The sequence below is a fragment of the Oreochromis aureus genome, linkage group 14, assembly GCF_013358895.1.
Source record: "Oreochromis aureus strain Israel breed Guangdong linkage group 14, ZZ_aureus, whole genome shotgun sequence".
NCBI lineage: Eukaryota > Metazoa > Chordata > Actinopteri > Cichliformes > Cichlidae > Oreochromis > Oreochromis aureus.
Window position 1 is genome coordinate 8,745,517 of NC_052955.1, and position 21,940 is coordinate 8,767,456.

Below are 21,940 nucleotides of genomic sequence, written 5' to 3' on the forward strand. Positions count from 1 at the left end.
TTTGATGTATTGCCTCACCCATGCACAAAAATACATTCATTTTGTCAGGTAAATTCCTTCCCAATTTCCCAGGGAACAAGGGGAACATAGAGAAATTGGTTTGATCCATGACATGTTGACATTTCATTTGGAGAAATCAATCAAAATCTACCAGCAAAAAGGGCATATTAAATGTGTCAAATGGAACTGCTGAAATCAAAAGTTTTATGTGAATGGCTTTGGAATATTCATCAGGTAAATGAGATATATCAGAGCACAGCACAAATAACAGGAAAACTTATTGAGTTTTTTTTTTTCCTTCAGTGTTACAGGCGCTAATACCCAAGGGAAATTGTTATTATCTGCACGAATAAGTTTGCTTTCTGGTGCTTTATTGTAAAAATAATACAATAATAATTGTATTGAAATTACCTGTTTGAAGATCTGTTTCGAAAGACAGCGTTTGACAGCCTAAACTGAAATACAAGCTTTGTGTTTAGTATGCTTTTGTGTTTGTGGTTCACCTTGTTTTACATGTACAGCATCCAGAGAGTCATCTAAAATTAGCAGCACAGTTTGAGAAACAGCAGGTAGTGCTCCCTACTAATAGGCTCTAGAGGTGAATTAGCCATTAGCTAAAAAGGCTAATTCACCTCTAAACCAGATGTCTTTGTGAAAGTGAAAAAGTAAAATTGAAAATGGAACACAGAGAAGCATTCAGAGACAAATAACTTGACTGTGGCTTGTAGACATAGTCAGGAAAACCTGCTGAGGTTCAAACTGAACATCAGAATGGGAAAGAAAGGTCATTTAAGTGACTTTGAACTTAGTATTGTTCTTGGCGAGAGACGGGTTGGTCTGATTGTTTCAGAAACTGCTGATCTACTGGGATTTTCCACACATTTATCTCTAGGGTTTACAGAAAATGGCCAAAAAAGAGAGAAAATATCCAGTGAACTGCAGTTCTCTGAGCCTTCTTAATGCCAGAGGTCAGAGGAGCATGGTCAGACTGCTTTGAGCTGATAGGAAGGCAATGTTATGTCAAAAAACTCATCTCTGAATGCACAGCACGTCCAACCTAGAAGCAGAAGGGCTGAAGCTGCAGAAGACCATACCCAGTGCCATAGTGAGGCTACAATTTGAACCAAAACTGAATGAGACAAGACTGGAAAACACTGCCTCATCTGATGGATCTCTATTTCTGCTGCCAAGAATTTGGTGTAAACCCCATAAAAGCATGGATACATTGTATTAACAGTTCAGGCTGGTGTTGGTGTAATGGTATAGGAATACCTTCCTGGGCACACTGTGCCCTTAGTACCAACTAAGCATCTTTTAAACACCACAGCCTACCTGAGCATGGCTCAGTCGACTGAGTCGACTGTGCTGCCATGTGACAAAGCTTAAACTGTTTCCTTTCTTTTCACAATAAGCTCACTATGCTCCAATGATCTCCATGGTCAAAAGATCCCAATCCTTTAGAGCACCTGTCTGTCATGCTGTCATGTCAATAAGTACCAAAATCTCTAAAGAAATGTTAATTCTTAATTTAGACCAAAAAGAATTAAGGCAGTTCTGAAAACCAAAAAGGGGTCTAAGCGAAATTGGAAGGTGTACCTAATAAAATGTCCAGTGAGTGTCCAGTAGAAACTGAATTTTAACTTTTTCTATTTGAAATCCAGGCCAGTACTTTCAGGTGGTAATTCTCTAGCTGTCATTGCTGTCTCCGGTGTGGATGTGGCAAGATATCTCTCACATCTGCAAACGGAGCAAAACAGCACAAAAACAAACTCTAATCACCCTGCTGTGGTCTGACAACCTATTTGAGGAACACATCTTAAAGGTTGAACCAGCTAAAACATGAGTGCACTTTCAAACTCTGGCTGGGGGTAAAAAAATAAATAAATAAACATCAGCAGGCTGTTTTATACTGTATTAAATTGTCAGTGGGATAGTGCGCTTGACCAAAAACATCATTACACAACTTTGGCTTCTCATGGAGCATCTGAACACATTTCCTTATGTACCATCACTTATTCATATCAGTTTTTTTTTTTTAACTTTGATGTGAGCCAAGCTTGTAATTGCGTGTACCTCAGTCATCATGTTTCCTTGATGAAAATTTCATTTACATGTGAATTATGTATTAGCTATGCATAATGCACTGATGGAATTTCACTTTTTCTCCTCAACAAAACTCATGAAAGATTTTTTTTTCTTAAGTATTATTTTTCCTGGTTATAACTACAGCCACGTCTGATGCTCGCAATAAATAAATTCACGCAAAACCTTTTCCAAACACCATAACAAGATTTACAAACACTCCTGATCGGCACGATACAAAATAAGCAGACCTCTGTGAAATGTGTTGACCATAATATATTGCCTCACCCACATGCATCGCTCTGTTTAGGTTGAGATGCTTTACAGCAGTCTTTCAGTGGTTTGCAAAGAGTGTATTAGTCATTCCTTTAAAAGCCCGAGGCAGGCACTGAGATTTGACCACACTTGAGTACGTGCCAGCCGCAATCTCCAGAAGGAAGTTTGGAGTGCAGTGGGTGTGGGAACAGGTACAGTATTGTTTTCTGTTAAAGAAAGCAAGGCTGCTTTTTAAATTAGACAATCTTCTTTGTCAAACACACACACATTTAAGTGTAGATTAATAACTGACATGAAGAAAAAGAAATCTCTTCTTAACTGATGTAAGGTTGTAGCCCAGTTCTAAGAACTCGATAAAGAGTACTGGGAAAATTTAGTTAAAAAAAGAAGGAGGAGAAGAAGAAGAAAAAAACCCTTGACAGCAAGCAGCACTTATTACCACGGCGGGGACCATAATTTCTTTCCCCTGCATTAGGCTTCTCAGTAGTACAGTAAAAAATAACAGGAAGCTGAACCTTTTCACACTTTGTTGCAGTTTTTTCTTTCTATTAAATTACAGCTAAAAATATCAGGCTTGAAAAGTCACTCATTGAAGTAAAGTGAATAGTTTTGGGTTTTTCTTTTTTATTTGTAATTGTTAATTACAGTTATGAAAAAAAACCCTGTAATTCTAACATTATCGTACTAAAATGTCAAAAAGTCTGGACAATTCTTAATCCATTCTCTGCCCATGTTTAAGATAAAAACAATTGCAGTTTAAGAAGGTCAGAAAGTGTGATACATTTCATAAACTGCATACAGTATTTTCAAACTTAGCATGACTTCTATTTTGCAGCTCTCTCGTACGATACGTGTGAAAGAGAGAAAAAGCGAGCGACGACAGAAACAGAGAGGAAAGTGGAGAGGGAGAATATGATATCAATACTAAGATTTAGCCAGCAGGGAGAGGATGTAGAGGCAGTAGCTGGCACGTTCAGAAGATTGGCAGCAGGGAACAGATGGTCAGAAGGAGAAAGGAAACATGACCAGGATGTGTAGTTATGCAAAGATAAGCAAAGGAGGTGCCGAGAGTGCTGATGAGCTATGAGACACTGGCATCCTAATTCTGTGCATAACACAGCTATCCAAGTATCAAAACTTTTCATGAGGTGCGAGACTGCTAAATAAGTTGTGCAGTGCTCGGAAAACTTGGTGCTCATTGTTTCTCATTTAGTGTGTAATGAATAAAAGCTGATAGACAGCAGATGTGGCGATGTCTGTTTTGCTTTATGATTGATGGAGCTGTTTGAGCTTAGATGTAATACATCAATATATCTGACAGATATAGTCATGATATTAGCGTCATTTTAGGTTTGTGTTATATAACGTTCACCTACTCTGATGAGTGTTATTTTCTTTCAGGTGTCATAACTATGATAACAACAGATGTACCTGAGCTTGAATCTTCAAATGCAAAAATCAAACAGCTGTATACTAATGGCGTTGCTTCCGTCAGTGAAGGGTAATAAAGGTAAATAACAGCAACACTGAGCTGCGTGTTAAGAAAACAGAGACGGGAGCTCAAAACCTCAGCGTTAATCTTGTGCAAGTCCATGACAAAGTAATTCTGGGCCCAATAAGAAGCAAGTGAGGAAATCACCACGGGCAGCTAAATCCTGAAATCAGCCCATTTTCCATGCAGTGGTCTGTGAGAACACCAGCTGCCGTGGGCTATCGTGGACGTGAGCCCTGAAATAAAGCACTTTACTCTGCATAGGGCACCAGGTTTTGTTTGTATCGGCATGGACGAAGAGACGGAGAGGGGAGCGTCTGCTTAAATGTGGCTCAGCACTGGTCCCACGGGGCAATGTGTGCCCTTGAAAAGATCCTTGGTTTGTAAAGTTACAACAAAAGGCCAGTATTGATTCTGTTATTATAGCTCTACACTCCCAGACCTGTGCAGTAATCATACAGTAATTACCAAGAAACTCTCATTGCCTAAAGATGACTCTTCCATCAGTAGAAGTTTCATCAGAAAACAAGGCGGTGGTCTTTTGTTTTACCATGTTTATTTATCTTTTCATTTGGAATTAATGAGGCAGTCTAACTTTCAACTCTGTGATGTGAGTAATATGGCTTTGCGTTGGGGTGCTGTTCTTGGTATCCTCCTAACCGCTTTCAGATTAAATGGTGATGAAATATTTCACTAAAGCACAAACACTTTCACAGCCAAAACTGTAATATATCAGACTACTTGAAATCTGAGGGCATGTTAAATAACGGGGCTTTCAGGGAATAACATGTAAATCTTATTACTCTTGTTTAACCTATGAAAAAACTTCAACTCTCATTAGACATTAAATACTGCTCAAGGTTTTGCCTCGTGCTTTGTCGAGCTTTATTTCAACAGTGTACTTGTACAGGTTTAATAGTTTGAATGGAGAACATGGTTATCCCAGGGCCTGTTACAGCTCTCTAACTTACTCAGATAAAACACAGACAAAGTGATTATAAAAAACAAAAAAACAACATCAATCATGGTTCAAGATGCCTTATCATGTGCGTGGGTTTTGGGTTGTGATCTCGACCACCTGTGGACTATACCTGAGTATACTTGGATGACTCTAATTACAAGTGAAAATTTTATTACACAACTCAGTGGTGTTGCGCTCAAACTACAAATTAAAATTAGTGCTAATTTGATATTTGGAACCACAGCTGTGCAACATCTTAAAATCAATTCCTTGTAATGCAATCAAATCCAAACGCTATCCTAGCCACATTCAGACTTTTTATGTTTTTTTTAAATTTCTATCCATGAGCAACAAGGGGAAAAAAATTAACCAGTTATTTTTATGTGTTATCCAGATGTGTATTGCTTGCCATGGCCGTGAAATTTTGTAACATTCTCAATTAACGGACGTGTTAATTGTCCAGGATTGTAAAGAAATCATTAATCAAATGCAATATTTTTTACAGAGTGCAGCAGTCACTGCAATGTTGATTTGCACAGCAGTCTTAACCTATGTTCAGTGATGAAAAAACCGAGTGGGACATTCTCTAAAAAAGCCCTGATGATGAAACTCTCTGCTGGATAACTTGTTTACAAAATGACTTAACCTTCTTTAAGGTTTTCTTTGCAATGCCTAGAGAGAGTGAATCATATGGAAAGCAGACAAAGACCAGCAGCCCACAAGAAAGTTTTACCTTAGTAAAGCATGAATTCTGAGATTTATGAACTGTTTAACTGCACAGCAGTATAGTTTTTAGTTCCTGTGAGTTCAGTCTCAGCTACATAGGAATTTTAATCATGTTTTTTTCACTTCTGATGAGGCCACCAATGAGTAATCACCATTCAAGGTCTAAAGTTACTCTAAAGTCATCTCTATATGAAACACAAGTCCAACTGCCATGTCCGATAACAAAAAGGTATATCAATGATATATTTTTGATGACATATTGTAATTGATTTGGAGAAGAGGAAGAGGAAAAGAGGAAGAAAACAAAGATGATTCATGAGTGTAGTGAAGGAAGACATGCAGAGGGTTGGTTTGACAAGGGGAGCATGCAAGGGATAGGCATCCATGGGGATCCCTAATGAGAGCACCTGAAAGAGGAGCGAGAAGAAGCATGAGAAAAAAATCAAATAATTGATTACACAAATATTTTCTTTCATTTACTGGAAGAGGGTAATTGGAATAAAATTTGTAATATAATATACATTCCCAGACAGGATGTTTGAATGTGTAGCTCTAATTTTGCTCCACATACTGAAAATTTCATATAGTGCTGACTTGCATGTTGTTTACCTGGTGCAGAAAGCACATTGTTAGATGCAAGTATTCCCAGTGTCCTATTAATAAGGCAATAAACAGATGGAATTGCCTTCTCACCAGCCATTAATAGCAAATGTTCTTACAGGAATAAGAAAAAGGCACAAAAGAACATAAAGCTTTCATTGTGGGCCATTTTTTAAGTTTGAGCCAGAGAGAACAGCTGTTATTTCCCTGAGGTGCATTGATAGGGTAAAAATATGTATGTGTCTGCTGTACTGGATTATGAAATTTGATATCCAAAACTTCAGCACGAATTTTAAATATTTTATCAGGATTCTGTTCTGCAGTTATATTTTTTTTCTAGTGACAAAAACACTTACATGGTCCATGCCCTAATCCTGGATTCAGTACTTCATCATTTAGATAAAGCATTCAGGCTTTATGACTTCTGTCATTCATATCCTCACTGAAATTGATTGTGCATACTGCATCTGGATTGGTTGCTTTTCAGTCAGTGAGATCAGTGCTATCAGTGGCAGGTTCATGCAAACACTGTAATTCATCTTGGCCTAAACTTTTTTCTCCCTGGTTTTAATATCTCTTGTGGACTTTGCAGTCTTGAACATTAAACAACACAAAGGGGGGGGGAAAGTGTGTTGTGTCATAACAGGTACTTGGGATTCTCAAGTGTAAGCTGGTGACCTTGTTAAATCTGACGGTACAAACACAACGGGGCATTTTAAATGGTACAAATCAAAGAATGCTATGCAATATAATGCCCGGGAGATAAATACAAAGGGGAACATGCTCCTCTGCATTACAGATCTGTGTCAGCACCGTGTGCTTTTCTGCTGAACTCACATGGTCAATAAATCCTTGCTGTTGAAAAGGTGCATGAGTAGAATTCTACTCTCAAGGATCTAATGAAATGACGAGGAACTGACCTTCAGGACTCACGGGATTGATTCTTTACCACCATCCTCATGGTAATTGTATAGGTCTGCTCTGAATTATAAGTGAGTTGTACAGAGAATGTATGTCACACAAGAGCACTCAGTCCTTCAAGGTTTACAGTTCAGAAAGGCATCAGTGGTTCCACAGGGATTAGAGATGTGAATGGCTCTAAGTTAAAAGGCTAAAGGCATCAGCATACAAAACAAAATGGGAGCACAAAGAAAATCCCCCCCATTTTAGCCATTCAGAATAAAAACTTACAATAACTACAATAAGCTGGAAAACACTGTTTAACTTCTGGTTTGCAATGAAAATGAGTGATCCAAATGACTGATTAGAGAATGAACGGTGGAGCTTCGTGTATCATTTCCAGTGATTCATACTGCAAAAGGAAAAGCAAACGGTTTAAAATTGGGGGCTATGCCAAAGCTTTTCTCAGGTGGTACAGCCAGGTCAGCAATTTGATTTGAAGTGGGAGTGGCGTAGAAGAGCACTGTGCAAAATTGAACCAAATTCGCCCAGCAGCATGTTAAACCATGTGTAAAATCCTCGCCGTCGGCTTAGAAAACGATCCCTGGCTGGAGCTGCCGTTTCCTCACACCTCTGTCTTTAGGGATGGTCACACTCATTTCTCTGCACCTCATGTAGGGAACCTTTGAAGGAAGAGGGATGTCCGGGTGCCCATTAACCTCCCTCGTGCCTGCGCCCTGACTCCCGACATGCACCCAGACACCAGGTCACAACCTCTGCGAAAGCAAATGCATTTTCACACAACATGGGCACGTGTTTCTGTTGTTACCACACGGTGCTCTTTAGGCTGTAAAACTTTTTCAAGTGATAATATGTGTCGATGTCGCAGTGGCAGTTATTTCGAGTCCTCTGGTATTGACAACAGAGCTTGTTTGGCTGCTTATAAAGCTTTTATGGCTCTAGGGTAGCTGTTTAGAACTGTCTAAAATTGTTAAATTAGCTCTGCTAGCTGTGGGCATATTTTCATGCATTAAATCTCTGGCGTGGTGGTTTTTGCACTTTTGCAGTTCAGTCTACTGACACCAAACATAGAGCAAGGATCCTCCACTTCAGAGCATTATGGAGGCTCGGTGGTAGCCAGGACTGGTTCCTTATATTTTTATGCGTAAACTATAATCATATTCCTGCAGAGGCCTATTGTTCTGCTTTGGTGTTTAGGAAATGATGAGATTAACAAAAAAAAAAAAAAAAAAAACTTGTCACATGACTACTGAGGTCCCTTCTAGAAACTGATGCATCAAAGTAACTATGCTCCACGGCGTAATTGTTTCGACAGTTTACCGGAGATCAGAACTATTTCTAGGTGTTCTCCATTGGTGAAGCGTCTTCATTAGTCAAAAAGCGTGGGCGGGACTCTTGCTCTCTGCAGCGAGTCAAAGAGAAAGGCAATAAAGGGAGGCAGGATCTGCACTTTGCCGACGAGCATCTCTGCCGTCCTGCTTCACTACAGTGATCACTGCCCCCTGATCTGCGAAAAATACACAGGGACTCCTCAGAAAAAGGCAAGAGTTCATCAATGTAACTCCGGTCAGTCAGAAACTGCGCCGTTCACCTGGATAAGTCCACCTTGACGAGAGAAGAGATAAAGACAGAATAAAAAGAGTCAAGCGCGAGTGGAGTGTTGACGTAGAATTGCGAAGGAAAAGAGAAGAATATGATTGTCAAGCAGTACTTGATGTTCATCCTTTACAGCCTCTGTGCAAGCGTCTTTAAAGGTGAGCACTGGATGTTGCTGTGTAGACGGGCGTGGTGTGCCGGGAGGTGGTGGGTGCGTGAAGTGTAAAGATCATATGTGATCATGTCACACGTGAGTGCAAGTATTCGGTGAGGAGAGAGTTGATTTTCCTATAAAACGATGTGTTTGCGCAGCAGTTTTAGGCGCAGGACGAGCTGTCGTTGTTCACTGTTAGAGCCGAGTGTGCTGGAATGCCTGGAAGTTGAATTGTGCGGCGCAATGAGAAGCAGAATGCGGCTGCACAAGTTTTTGCATCGGCGACAACTTAGATATTGCACTCCCTCCGGGATTAAGTGACAGATAAAACACCGTGCTGCGGACGAGTCGATTACTGTCGCGCATGGTTGCTCGGTTCATCCGTTTAGGCTATGCCCGCTGAAACTGACAGAGCAAGACCAGAAAAGAGAAAAAAGAAGAAAAATGTTACAGTAACGGTGGCGTGTGTCTTCTTTGCTGTGAGTCCGGTGTCATTGAGCGGATCACGATAAAGTCACGCCATCGCGTTTGATTGGGCGTTTTGAACCATTCCACACATGACTTAAAATGACTGAATTTACAAAGGTGATAACAAGTCTTCGATGTGGCAAAGGCTACATTTCCGTTAAGCGTTCGTTTCGGGGTGCGCACTCTGTTAAATGTAGCTAGAACAGTGCCTTGCGTGTGTGCTTGTGTGTGTGTTTTAGGAGGGATTCTTTAGGAGGCACAAGCCATGTAGTCACTCATTCAGAGTTGGGCGGCTGGGGACGCAGGTAAGGTTGCATGCATGACGCTTCTCTGCAGCCAGGGATCGTTGTCGCCTCATGACGAGTCCCCAACTCCCCACAGACTGTCCCGCTCTTGGACATGCTTGCGCAGCCACCGCCCTATAGGCGACCAGTGCGCATAACGCCTACCGGAAGGGGTGGCGGTGGTGGGGGGTGCTGTCAAGGGGCTTCATATGAGAAACTACCATATCTAAGCAGTTATATCCCCGTCTTCCCCAGTTTAATAACGTGTTGTCCCACATGACATTAATGACATTGTCGGTGCTGATTCAGTACACTGTGCTGATAATAACAACGAGAATGACCTATGATCATCCTCATCACATTAACTCGGCCTGTGGTTTAATTTCCATAAGTCTGAGGCTGACTTCTTTTATTGAGCAACTCCATGAATGATGCCACAACCACCACAGACCATCAGATCATTAGAGCACCTTTAAATAACAATATACGTGTCAGGCTTACTTGCACATCACATCATTGCATTAAAAATCAGTTCTCAAATGAATCAGTTTTTCCAGTATCAGGATCATGTTACTGCCAAATAGCCTTTTTCTCTCATGACTGTTATGTGTTCAATAAACTACATAGTTGGATCTCTTTACTGGACAGCCTAATGGTGAAAAATCTTGTAAGTTTGACTTGAAATTTATCTTTAAATTGCAAAAATACTTTAATAATTTACTTTGCCCTGATGCACGTTGCCTTGTGCTATTCTTGCTGTCCTTTCCTTCAGCAGGATTTTGTCCCACACTTTTACCTGATCTCACTGAGCTGTGGAAATTGAAATTCCATTATGAGGTGTGTACAGCTGTGATCTAATCATACATACAGCCACTTCCACCTCCCGCCATGTTGCCTTAAGATGTGACCCCACTGAAGAGGAATATGAATTGGAGTTAAATGACCATGCGTGATTTAGCATGCTTTGGAGTCCATTAACTATAAACTGTGTAATGTTACATAACTGCTTATTTAAAGTGTTCTTTTAAAAAAAAAAAACATGCCTTTTTAGTTGACTTTCCATTGTCTCTGCAACCTTTTTCATCAGTTCAAGTCAGTGTGGTTTGGAAATTAATTTGCTGACACATGAAACTTGATTTTTGTTTTAAATGCTGCCTGGTATTGCATCACCAACCACTGGGAAAACGTAGCTTTAATAGTGCATTCAGTCTGAGCATTGACCTCCAAAAAGCATTGCTTTTATAAGCTGTGTTGTAGGAAAATGTATTTACCTGTAAATATACCTATCAGTCATGTTTAAAAGGAGGTGAAAAAGACTCTGAAAACATCCAAATGGAAGAGTTTGTCAAATAGTCCTTGCTTACAGAGCCTTACCCAGCAAGAACACATAAGTGGACTTAAAACTCTGTGTCCCAGATTTACTTTCTGAAGCATATTTAATATTTTTGAAGAAGATTTTCAAAGCTATATTGAAATAAATAAAAAATGGTTGGTTGGTAGAAAAAAGTGGTCTAAAAACCTATGGTATGCTTTGGAAAAGAACGATGTGAATTGTAATTATTGGGATACATGGAAAACTCCTTGTAGTTAGTGTAAGCCTGTGCTGATGCTCAATTTCTAAGTATTAAAAAATGTTTGTGTTGCAGGTTAACAGTGGTTTGTTTACACAGTGGACACCAATTAGCTTGACTAATCATTGAACTCTCTCTCTCCTCCAAAATACATTCGCAGTTTAAGGGTTAGGTGCAATTTCCCAGATTTTTTTTTTTCTGAAATGGCACATATATCTCTTTGACATTTTCCAGCAATTAATCAGGTACACTTCTGTCATAAACAAAGGTATCCGCCTTCTACTCTCAGTCTGGATTTTGTAGATTTTTTTAACCATGCAGTACTGAAAATCACTCTAAAATGTTGTAGTTAGCACATTCAGCTAACGTGAAAATTCCTTGGTTTGAGACCAGGCGTATACACAAATCCCTGGATGCCCTTACGTCAGGAAAGGCATCTGGTGTAAAAATCTGCCAAATCAAATGTGCATCCATCTGCTGTGGCGACCCCTTGTGAATAAGGAAGCAGCCGAAAGAAGCTTCTTAATACTGAAAACCACTCCCCCAGAAAACAATTACATATATGACTTATGGAATCCATTTTTACAACCTATAGTAAGATTTTAAAGTTGCATAGCCTCTAGTGATGATGTGAACAAGTGCATGTAAAATGCGCCAGTTTGTCATCTTTAAAAATGATAGCATGGCTACCTGTTCCAAAAATGGAGCTTTTCTCACGTGATGAAAGTTATAAAAGGGTTTGTTTTTACCCAAACCAGAATGTTATATGGCTAACTCTAACCAAATGTTTCTTTGCGTATACTTAACTTCACAGCAAGACAGTGAAAGATTCAAGTCTCATTTTTCAGTCTCCTTGTCAAAATCTTGGCTGTATTTGTATCCCCCGCTCACCAATCTCCCAGATGCTGACTTTTTCTCTCTTTTAAAGTTTACATTGACCTATTGTGGAAGCACTTACTTTTAGATAGCAGAAACAATTTGATTGAATGCTTAGTTTGAAGACTCGGTGTACTCTTACCTTTTCAGGAGACAGACATACTTTCGGTGGCTTTCTGGGAAAATATATCTCCCCCCAAATTAAATTAAGAATGTTGTTATCGTGAATGAGAACCTGACTTTTAGGAGACAGGACTGAATTAATGGACTGTTTTTTTTAGAGGACATAGGAGACGAAGTAGTTTTGTTATATTCTAATTTCACTACTTGGTAATTTCAGAGAGCCACAAAAAAGTATGCTTTTCCACTTTACATCTACACATTCTTTTAAATTGACGATTAGGATCTTTTAACGTCTGGAAATGTAGTTTTGTTAGAATAAAGCTATAAGCATCATTATCAAACACAGCAGTGGTAATTTGAAAAGATAAATAGGCAACTGTAACACAGCCCACTTTGCATCAGATTTGGGGTAATGAATAGGCAGAGAACAGGGCACAGAGAGTTTTATCATCTTGCCCAAGAGCTCTGACAGTGCCCACTTCAAGGGCTTCTTAAATATTGATGCTATGAGACTTAGGTTAGACTTAGATGCATCCAATGCCCAGGCCTGTGCCCCAGGACTCTAAAACCTAAAGTTCTGTCTTTGTGGAAATGTAAGAAGTCGAGAAACAAATGAAATCAACACAGATAGAAAAGACGGGGTACATTCTGGGCTGCACAGTCACCCAAATTTGTTATTTAAAAAGCCAGATTTTAAAAAACAAAATGCATTGAAAAATGATTTCATGCAAAATACACACAGGTGGACAATTACAAGATACATGTGCCAGGAATTAAAAAAAACCCCTGATTTGTAGCAGTAGTTTGTGGCAGATATTTAAAGAATTCCCTATCTGGTTTTGCTAATTCTTAAATGAAATCCTGATATACTAGGACACACAAATCTGGCGTGCATAGAAAACTGATGCTACACTCATTCATTGCTTACCCATTTAACAAATTTCACTGAACAGTTTTTGCGATATCATAGCCTGTAACAGACAAATAAACAAATGGGACTGAAAACATAACCTCCTCAGTGTAAGCAATAAGGTGCAGCATTTTCTGTGTGATCACAGCCTAATCGACAGTTAAATTGCAGTGCTCCGCATCACACACTGCAGTGATTCTGTAGACGACTTCAGCCTCAGCAGCTCTGTTCATGCTCTGTAATGCTGAGAGTTATTTCATGCAGACTCATCCTTCTAAGAACAACTACACTATTAGAATTTGCCTAAATTCATTGCTGGGCTTATTTATGGCTGCAGCCCATAGACTGCTGTACTGCTCAAATGTTTAAAATGCTTCTATGGCAGATAGATATAAAGAGTATATGGCGTACCCTTTATTAGAGGGCCTGCCTTGTTCTCCTGCTTTGGGTGTGACGATGATGATGTTGTTCCCATACTGTATCTGCACTGGTGTTAACCTACATAGAGATAATGGTGTATCACTGCACTATCCCTGTGTATTTCCCAAAGCCAGCAAATAAAGACAGACTTGTCAGAGGCAGGTAAGATGGCAGGCTAATGCTAATTAGCCATGTGGTGTTGCCATGCTTAGCCACTTTGCAGACCTTGGGCTGATTGTGTCGTAGATGTACTGTAGGTCTTATGATCTTCACATTTCCTTGTTGGCCACAGCTTCTCTGGTTCGGTCTGACATTCCCTCTTCTCAAGTGTTTCATCACTTTCTTTCATACAGAGCCCAAAAAGCTCCCATACCACCAAGGGAACTTTTCTTTTGTTTGAGCACCGAGTCTTTCATCATTTCTTATCTTGTAAGACATTTGGGCAAGTACACCCCTCCAGGTGACGTTGGTATGTGTTTGACCATTGTGTGTGTGTGTCTGTGTGATGGGAGATGAAAATTGGGTTGGGGGCTTAATGAGGGCAAAGCAGAAAATAAATGAAAGTGTTTCTTTATTCATGCATTTTATCCACTATCAAAATGACAGTTATCAAAACTACAGATAAAAAGAGACAAGGTGATTGAGGATGAATAATTCCTTCATAATGTACAGGAAAAATCTTTTCTCTGATTAGTGAGGGAATTGAGGCTAGTCATTAAATATGCAAAAGTGCCTTGTAAAGTCTTTGATAGCTCCTTTACCCATTGGTGAAGAGAAAGAGGAAAGTTAAGAGCTGTGTTGTGAATATTAAATGTTTCTTATTTGTGAACAATATAGTAAATGGTAAATGGTAAATGGCCTGTATTTATATAGCGCCTTCTAGTCCCTAAGGACCCCAAAGCGCTTTACATATCCAGTCATTCACCCATTCACACACACATTCACACACTGGTGATGGCAAGCTACGTTGTAGCCACAGCCACCCTGGGGCGCACTGACAGAGGCGGAGTGAGCTTCTGGAGGTAAAAATCCCATTCACATTCTCCATATGGATTCTCATTATGAGCCATAGCTTTGTAACCATCCAAAGTAGACTTAGTATGAACTTTGACACTGAACTGATGGTATGTGCTCCTGTAGAAACCACAAGTCTGTATGATATCAACTTTTTCCTAAGAAAATACCTATTTATTCACAACTTTGATGAATATAAGTACTCTATCCACAGTTCTAAACCGAAACACTGACACTGACACACTGACTGGCGTTGGAGGTCGCTGTTACTATGGAAATTTTTAAACCCGCAAATGTAAGCTTGCTTAGTGAGCGCAAAACTACAGAAACCATACAACATACAACACAAACTACAAACCCCCCTCCTTCAAAATGATTACAACACTGAAATTATGCAAAGGATTGAATTTGAAAAGGTTAGAGGTCACTTGGTTGGGATTTGTAATTCTTTACCCCTCGGCCGTAAAAAGGCTGATCGGGCGGACGACATGAACGTCCAAGTTTGTGAATGCGGTGACTCGAGCACGAACAAAGCAATGTAGGAGTTTCAATTTAATACCATAGGTGTATCTACTAAAAATCTCAGTGACCTTAACCTCAAAGTTAGGGGTCAAAGGTCAAGTTTTCTGAAAATCTTGTGACAGGTTGCCACCCTGACACAGGAGGTGACTCCTCTGGTTGCTAAAAGAAGTAAAATACTCTTATGGTCTCATCTGTTATTGCAAGCCTTATTTACTAAAGCATGCCAGTCATTTTGTAAATTATGAAATGACCGGTTTGAGTCAAATAGAGGATAAATTAGGGTATGCTTTAGGCTGTGCCTACAGTAGGATTGAAAATGAACTGGAATACTGAAGGCTCACAATAATGCTGATGACTAAAATGTTTGGTTTGAGGCTTAGAGGACAGGCTTCACTGGCCACTGGCTGTTAAATGTATCATGGTAGTTCTGTCGATCGTTTATATACAAACAGTCTTATTGTTTCATCTATACAACAATAGACTAGAATTACAAAGACTGCCCATTGGTTACCTATAGTACCCCACTCCCACCCCCATAAACACACCTGAAATAACATTTATTAATTTACAGTTTCTCAACTTTAGTGATGATTTTATTCTATTCTGTTGCACTAGGTTTTCTGAAAATATAATTTATTTGTCTTAATAATTATGCAAAAATTATATAATATTAATTATTTGACAGGCTTCATATGTTTTCATTTGCACCCACCCATATGGAAATTCCAAACACAAGCAAAATAACAAAAATTCAGTTCATTTATTATTGTTGGTCAGTGCGCAAGACTCCCACCTCTAACAATTTTGCTTGCACCAAGATAAAAATAATGCAAACAGTTCCCAAAGTATAAAGCAAAATTCTAAGCAAATGAATTTTGGAGGATATGATTCAATCAAGCGTCAAAGGCTCTGCTTTTTGCTTTCACGTATAGCCCTGCAGTTGTCTGGGGCAACGATATTGTGTCCTATTATAGGATGCTGTGAGGAGTGTGGTTATTTCTTCCGTTAGAATGTTTGATTCCAACCGCAGCTTTCACTGCTACAACAGTGTACATAGATATCAATAACTGTCCTGCCTGCTGATTTATCATTTTGAGTGTAATATAAGATGGCAGTCGGTGCACCACTTCTCATTGCTTCTTTTTCCTTTTTTCTTTTTCTGAGCATGGAGTTTTGTTCCAGCATGGACTGAAGTGTATTTAAAATCTCTTGAAAAAATACATATTGGACCCAAGCAAAAGTAAACCCCTAAATGTCACACACAGGGAACCTGTGAGCGTATGCATGGGAGCATCTCCTGTGGGTTGGAATAATCAGTCAGCAGGAATAAGCTGGCTGAGCTGAAGGCGAGGTATGGCAGAGGAAGGTGGTTTACATTCACGGATACCCGTTCACCACTACTGAGGGTTAGCTTATCCCTGCAGATTGTCTCCCAGCTGCCAAGTGCTGGCTCTGATGCTGTGCTTTATGCCACTGCAAATGGTAATCCAGTAAAGGGGACAAATGTGCTCCAAAAGAGCCACTGCTGCCCTGCTTGCTTTCTGTTGACAGATATACATCTGTAGGGATAAGCCTCAAGCCAGAGGCAAATGTGCTCAGACAAGTGGGGAAGGGGCTTTAAGATTAGCAGCTCACTGCCTCAACTATTTTCTGCGTGCTGTCAGTCTCTCTTTGCCAAGCTCTTTGTCATAGCACTTTTACACACCATGCCCCCTCTGAGTGGGTATAAGCTCAGCAATGAAGCTGATAGACTGAAAGGGCAATTACACTATTAAAGATTATTTTGACCTGTATTTAAACGAAAAAGGTTAAGAGATTTTTCTACTTGCCAAGAAGCCTGTTCCAAGATACTCATGATAAGTCTAATGCCACAATTGGTCACACTGAAAAGAGGTAAAAGCAGTGCTTACATCAGTCGCTGCCTTCCTGAAGAGGTGCCCGTGTTCACACATCTTAAAGGGGTATCCAGTATAAAACAGAATTTACATATATTCCTATGATTTCAGACAGATGAGTCAAAACATTTCCCACTTTCCGCTAAAGCTGGGACCTATGGAGCATTTGAAGTGTTATGTCATTAAATCTCAGGTTGTGAGACTTCATAGTCGGGAGAGGATATTATATCATCATTTGCAGCCACATTGAGTAGTAGAATAAAATAACTAGAGGTTCACTGTGCAGGTGATGATGCTGACCCTGCAATTCACTGCAGCTATCAAGCAAATAATAGAAAAAAATGAGATTGTGGTGCAAACAGAACTGAATAAACACTCAAAACAAAAATCAAATGTCTTAATGTTGCAGTATTTTCACTGTTTCTGGGATTCAGTTGTAATGCATTTACCTTTAAAGGTTTAAGCATCCTTAACAAACAGCAGAATTGAGCCTAGTGGACATTTATTTAATATTGTTCTACAGTACCTCAAGGCTCTCTAACTCTTTAATGGTGAGCTACACATTCAATTTTCAAGGAAAAGGAAATGGTCTAAAAATATTCTAAAAAAATATTCAGACTTGAATAAAATCTTTGGAAAATATAATAAAATAGTGTTGATTTCTTTGATGAATGAGTTTCTGTTGAGAAGGTGGTAGGCGTGTGTTCTGCAAGAGGTTTATACAGTCCCTACATTTTAGTATTGTGCCTGAAATGAAGCCTATACTTCATTTTATGCCAGTTTGCGGTGTTGACCTTTATCAGTCTCTCTTGGCCCTCATCTCTGTTGAAGTGGGCTTTGTGCCCGACTATGGATGAGCCTGTGAATCTCATTTACCCTGTGTGATGATCTCCCCTTTCTCCTTTTGCTGCAGTCTCTATGAACAAAGTTAATATTTTTTTTTGTTCAGAGATGACCGCCATATGACCAACCAGCTATATAATCCGTTTTTGTCTTTGTGCTAGTGGATGCCGTCCTACCTAGAAGCCATGTCAACTTTCATTCTGTTGTCCTTTGACAACATAGTAGACATCCTTTCAAAAGCAGTTGTAATTCTGATAGTGTTTAATGCACAATGTTGACCATAAAATATTGTGCGCATAATTATGTGTTTGCTGTGATAAATGTCCCTCTCTGCTTCTGCTGTGAACGTTTGGGAGGCTTCCAAAGAGAATGATTGACTGCCTGAGGTATGGCACTGCAACCAAACACCTGGCAGCCTGACCAGGAGTGACCATGCTTGTTTTGAGTTATGTCAGGGTCCTTTTGGAGTGTGCAAACAATGGAGGACAACAAGCTGTGGAGCCTTTGTTGGGCTCTGTGCGCATTTTATGCAGCTATGACTATTGATATGCAAGTTTAGTGCACACAAGCTTTTCTTTCCGAGTACAAAGTTTTGATGTTAAGGAAGTAAGATGAGTTCTCGGTGCGTAGGCAGCTGTTGACAAGCTTTAGAGAATGCACAATGAAGTGGCAAATGTTGGCGTTTATGAAAATATTAGGTCTTTTGTTGTAATGAGTTTAGATATCACTTCATTCATCATAAAAACTGATTATATTCAGATGTGGAAAATGTACATCTGTTTTAATAGGTTTTGATACAAATAGTTTTCTACTTGTGTTAATTATTTTTTGATTAACTAATTAATTGTCTAAGGGTAAAAAAACATGTAAGATTGCTTGATCTGCCTTATCAACACTACATAGAAGGATATCGGTTTACAGTGGTGCATACCTACTGCATGTTTTGCTTTTTTCCTTTAAAATTGCTGAAACTATTAATTATTAAGATAATAGCAGCTTTAATTTATTTTGCTTGACAAGGCAGTTAATCTTCTGATCAATTCATCTTGCATCAAGCACCTTGTTTTCAAATACTGCTTGAAAAATATGTCTTTTCTGGACAAAATAAAGTTGAATCCCTCCCAAACATATTTGCAGAGAAAAGAATACAGTGAGTTTAAGTGCATTTGGAATAAGTGTGCTCACTTTACTATGAGCATTTAATGTTTCTATTTTAATGTATTAACCCAGAAAGCCCATCACCTGCACACCGCCAGTAGAATTTTGCATCGCTGGGTTGCTGAGCTCATAAAGGCCCCTCAGTCGACTGCCCCAGCAGTCAGACTGGACGTCTGAGTTCCAGATAAAGGAGGCTCTGTTGCACTATCTTTGGAAATTTGATAGGTTGCTGGAATACAACTCGCAAGTAATATACTTTTAAGAAGCAAATCATGGCAAAAGCAGTTGCTCATTCCAGGGTAGTGTTTTGCATTTTATGGCTTCATGATTTGATATGCTTTGTTCACAGTACAAAATTAAAGACAGTGGAAAAAATATAAAGATGAAATGGCAAACCTGCTAAGAATAGACTATTGACTTGTGAGACAGGCTCATAATAATTTGTCAGGGCAAAAATGAAAACATTTATATTCTCAGCTTGCTGAATCCCTCTCAGTGTCTCAGGAGCTGTAGACTATCTGAGGATACGTTTTGCTGACGGTTGCTGACGGGTGTGGATGGCAGGTCACCTGTCCATCACAGAGGCTATCATACAATGACTGGAAAGATTCATGTCATACGGAAATTTGGGGTCTCCACTCCTCTTCAGATTTCTACATCTCCGTATTTATGAGAAAACTTGCAGGAAGTTGAAAAGGTGAAAAAGATGCCAATGTAAAGAGTACACAAAGAGGACTTTAATTAGAAACATCTTCATGTCAGGAAATATTTTATGCCATTTTCCCGTGTGTTTTGGATTTTATTCTTTGTCCCCAGTGTGTTTATTAATGCAAAATAAGCAAAGAGCCTGCTTTTGTGCCCGAGAGCATCCAGAAAACAGCACCAATCTAACCTGTTTATTTTCTTATTTTCTTAAGCAAACTTGCAAGTGCTTATGTGTAGACTAATCCCTGCTGTATGCACCGCCTGTAGACAGTTTAACATGCAACATACATTTGCAGATTTCAAGCTCTGCATGCGTTGGTTACATCACATTTTCTGTTTGTATTAGGAGAAAGCAAACAAAGTTAGCACATAAAAAGGTATAGCATCAAACAATTGTTCTAATAAATAAGTATTTTCAGGTCTTGGTAATTAATTAATAAGTATATGATTGTTGTAAATCTGGCTTTTATAAGCCCAATTTATATATCTGTTGGTATAGATAATGTCCAATAATGTTCACACAAACAATAAATCATATGTTAACATTGAGGGTAAACATGTCCAAATGATTTAAAAAATAAAAAGCATAATTATCATAATTCTCTTAATTCTTTTAAAGCTGAACAACACTTTTCTTTTTTCTTTCTTTTTTGCTTACAAAAACAGTAATACTAAAAATTCTAGCTGTGCTTCAGTGCAAGAACTGGAAAATTATTTTGTTTTATAAATTTGCATGAGTGAGATGCTATCCAGAAAATCTAACTTTAGAATAAAGACACCAAAAGCACAAAGTTAAGCTCATGCATGTTTATACCCTTTTATTGACTTCCTCTTTAAAAGCTTCCCACAGGTCTCTAAAGCTGAAGTGTAGATACTGAATGCAGGCATATTTGCAAGGGAAGGTGGGGGATAAAAGCACTGAAACTCATGTCCTCATAAAGAGGGATCAGCAGTGTGTACGGGAGCTGCATACCGATGCAAGAGATGCCAGTGCTCAGAGCCAGAGAGCATGCTTTGCTGGGGGGAAAAAAAAGCCTTAAAGCTGCTAAGCTGAGAGCAAGAAGGGAAAAGGAAGAGAAGGTGTGGAGCAGGAAGGCACACTGTAAAAGGCTGAGAGAAGTGTCATTGTGTATGTCTGCTATTTCCTTCACCTCCTGTGACTGGGGAAAAAGGGGTTACTGCCATTATAAAATGCAGGTTAAACCATTACATAAAGCACAGTATAGCATACTGGTGTTTCAAAGATTTACTCCCGCTTTTGGTAGTTTTGTGTGACCTTTTGTGTGGAAAAGGAAGAAGAAGGAAATTTGTTTCCAAATTTGAGGAACGTTATCTTAACATTTGAAAGGACACAGATTAATATATTAGAGCCTTCACACCATTGAGAAGAGCAGTACAATTAGAAAAGCCAGTTCAAAAATTAACTTAAGAATCGGAAACAGTGTCACCACCTCGTGCCGCCACCACCACGGCGTGAGGGTGACATTCAGAAGGTGTGTTCGCACCAAGGAGTTCACTCTGACACTGAAGCATAATCATTCCTTCACCAAGACAAGAGCTGAAGATGTAAAAGTGCTTTCAGCGTTGTCTGTTTGTTGATTTGTTTGTGACAGACATTATGCAAAAACTGCATAGCCAAATTTCACAAAACTTGGTGGAGAGGTGAATCATGGAAGCAGCCATTAACCTCTGGTGCAGTCTGACATAAGAGTATTGGTCTAGTTGGAGGATATGTGCTCTAATTACCATTCTAGTTGTCTCTATTTTACTTTAGGTATGTATCTATACGATTTACACAGATGGCAAAGCACTTTAATCAGTCACATTTTGTCAAGTATGAGTTTGACTGAAACTGAAAACTCAAGGTGCTAAACTCCAGAGTGTAAAAGCTCAGCAGAGCTGAAGGTAAGCATATCTGTTTGCATTCCATACCCATTTACAACAAAAGAGTCATTCCTTCTTTTTTACTGTAATTACCCAGAATTCACTGCAGCAGTGAATGGCATTTTTGAATTACAACTACATATACATTAAAATCGTCAGGGAGCACGTGGTCCAACACATGATTTCTCATGGGCTTAAACAAAATATAAAAAACATGGCACATATTGCATCTGGTAAGTCACTGAATGTCATGCTTTTCACTTGCAAACGTACAAAACCATTTGGTTTTTGCGTTGCTAAATAACATAGATAACTTTCAGTATATCTATGGGGCACAAACAGTAGCAGGAGGGCTTGGCAGACACAGAGATTCAGCCAGTGTTCCACAAATGTATCTATCACTGATCTAGGCTTCTTAAAAAAGAGTGAATAGCCACATTTGTATGGGACCTGGAGTAT

General features: G+C 39.2%; 1 protein-coding gene across 2 annotated transcripts in view; it reads left to right on the forward strand.

Moving 5' to 3' along the window:
- Positions 1–8,517: 8,517 nt before the first annotated feature.
- The window catches only part of cadm2b (cell adhesion molecule 2b), a 144,694-nt gene continuing 131,271 nt past the window's right edge, over positions 8,518–21,940 (forward strand). For both annotated transcript variants that reach the window (XM_039622418.1, XM_039622419.1), the window contains exon 1: positions 8,518–8,812. In XM_039622418.1, coding sequence (XP_039478352.1) covers positions 8,752–8,812 — 61 coding nt within the window. In that variant the 5' untranslated portion in view covers positions 8,518–8,751. The remainder of the gene's footprint in view (positions 8,813–21,940) is intronic.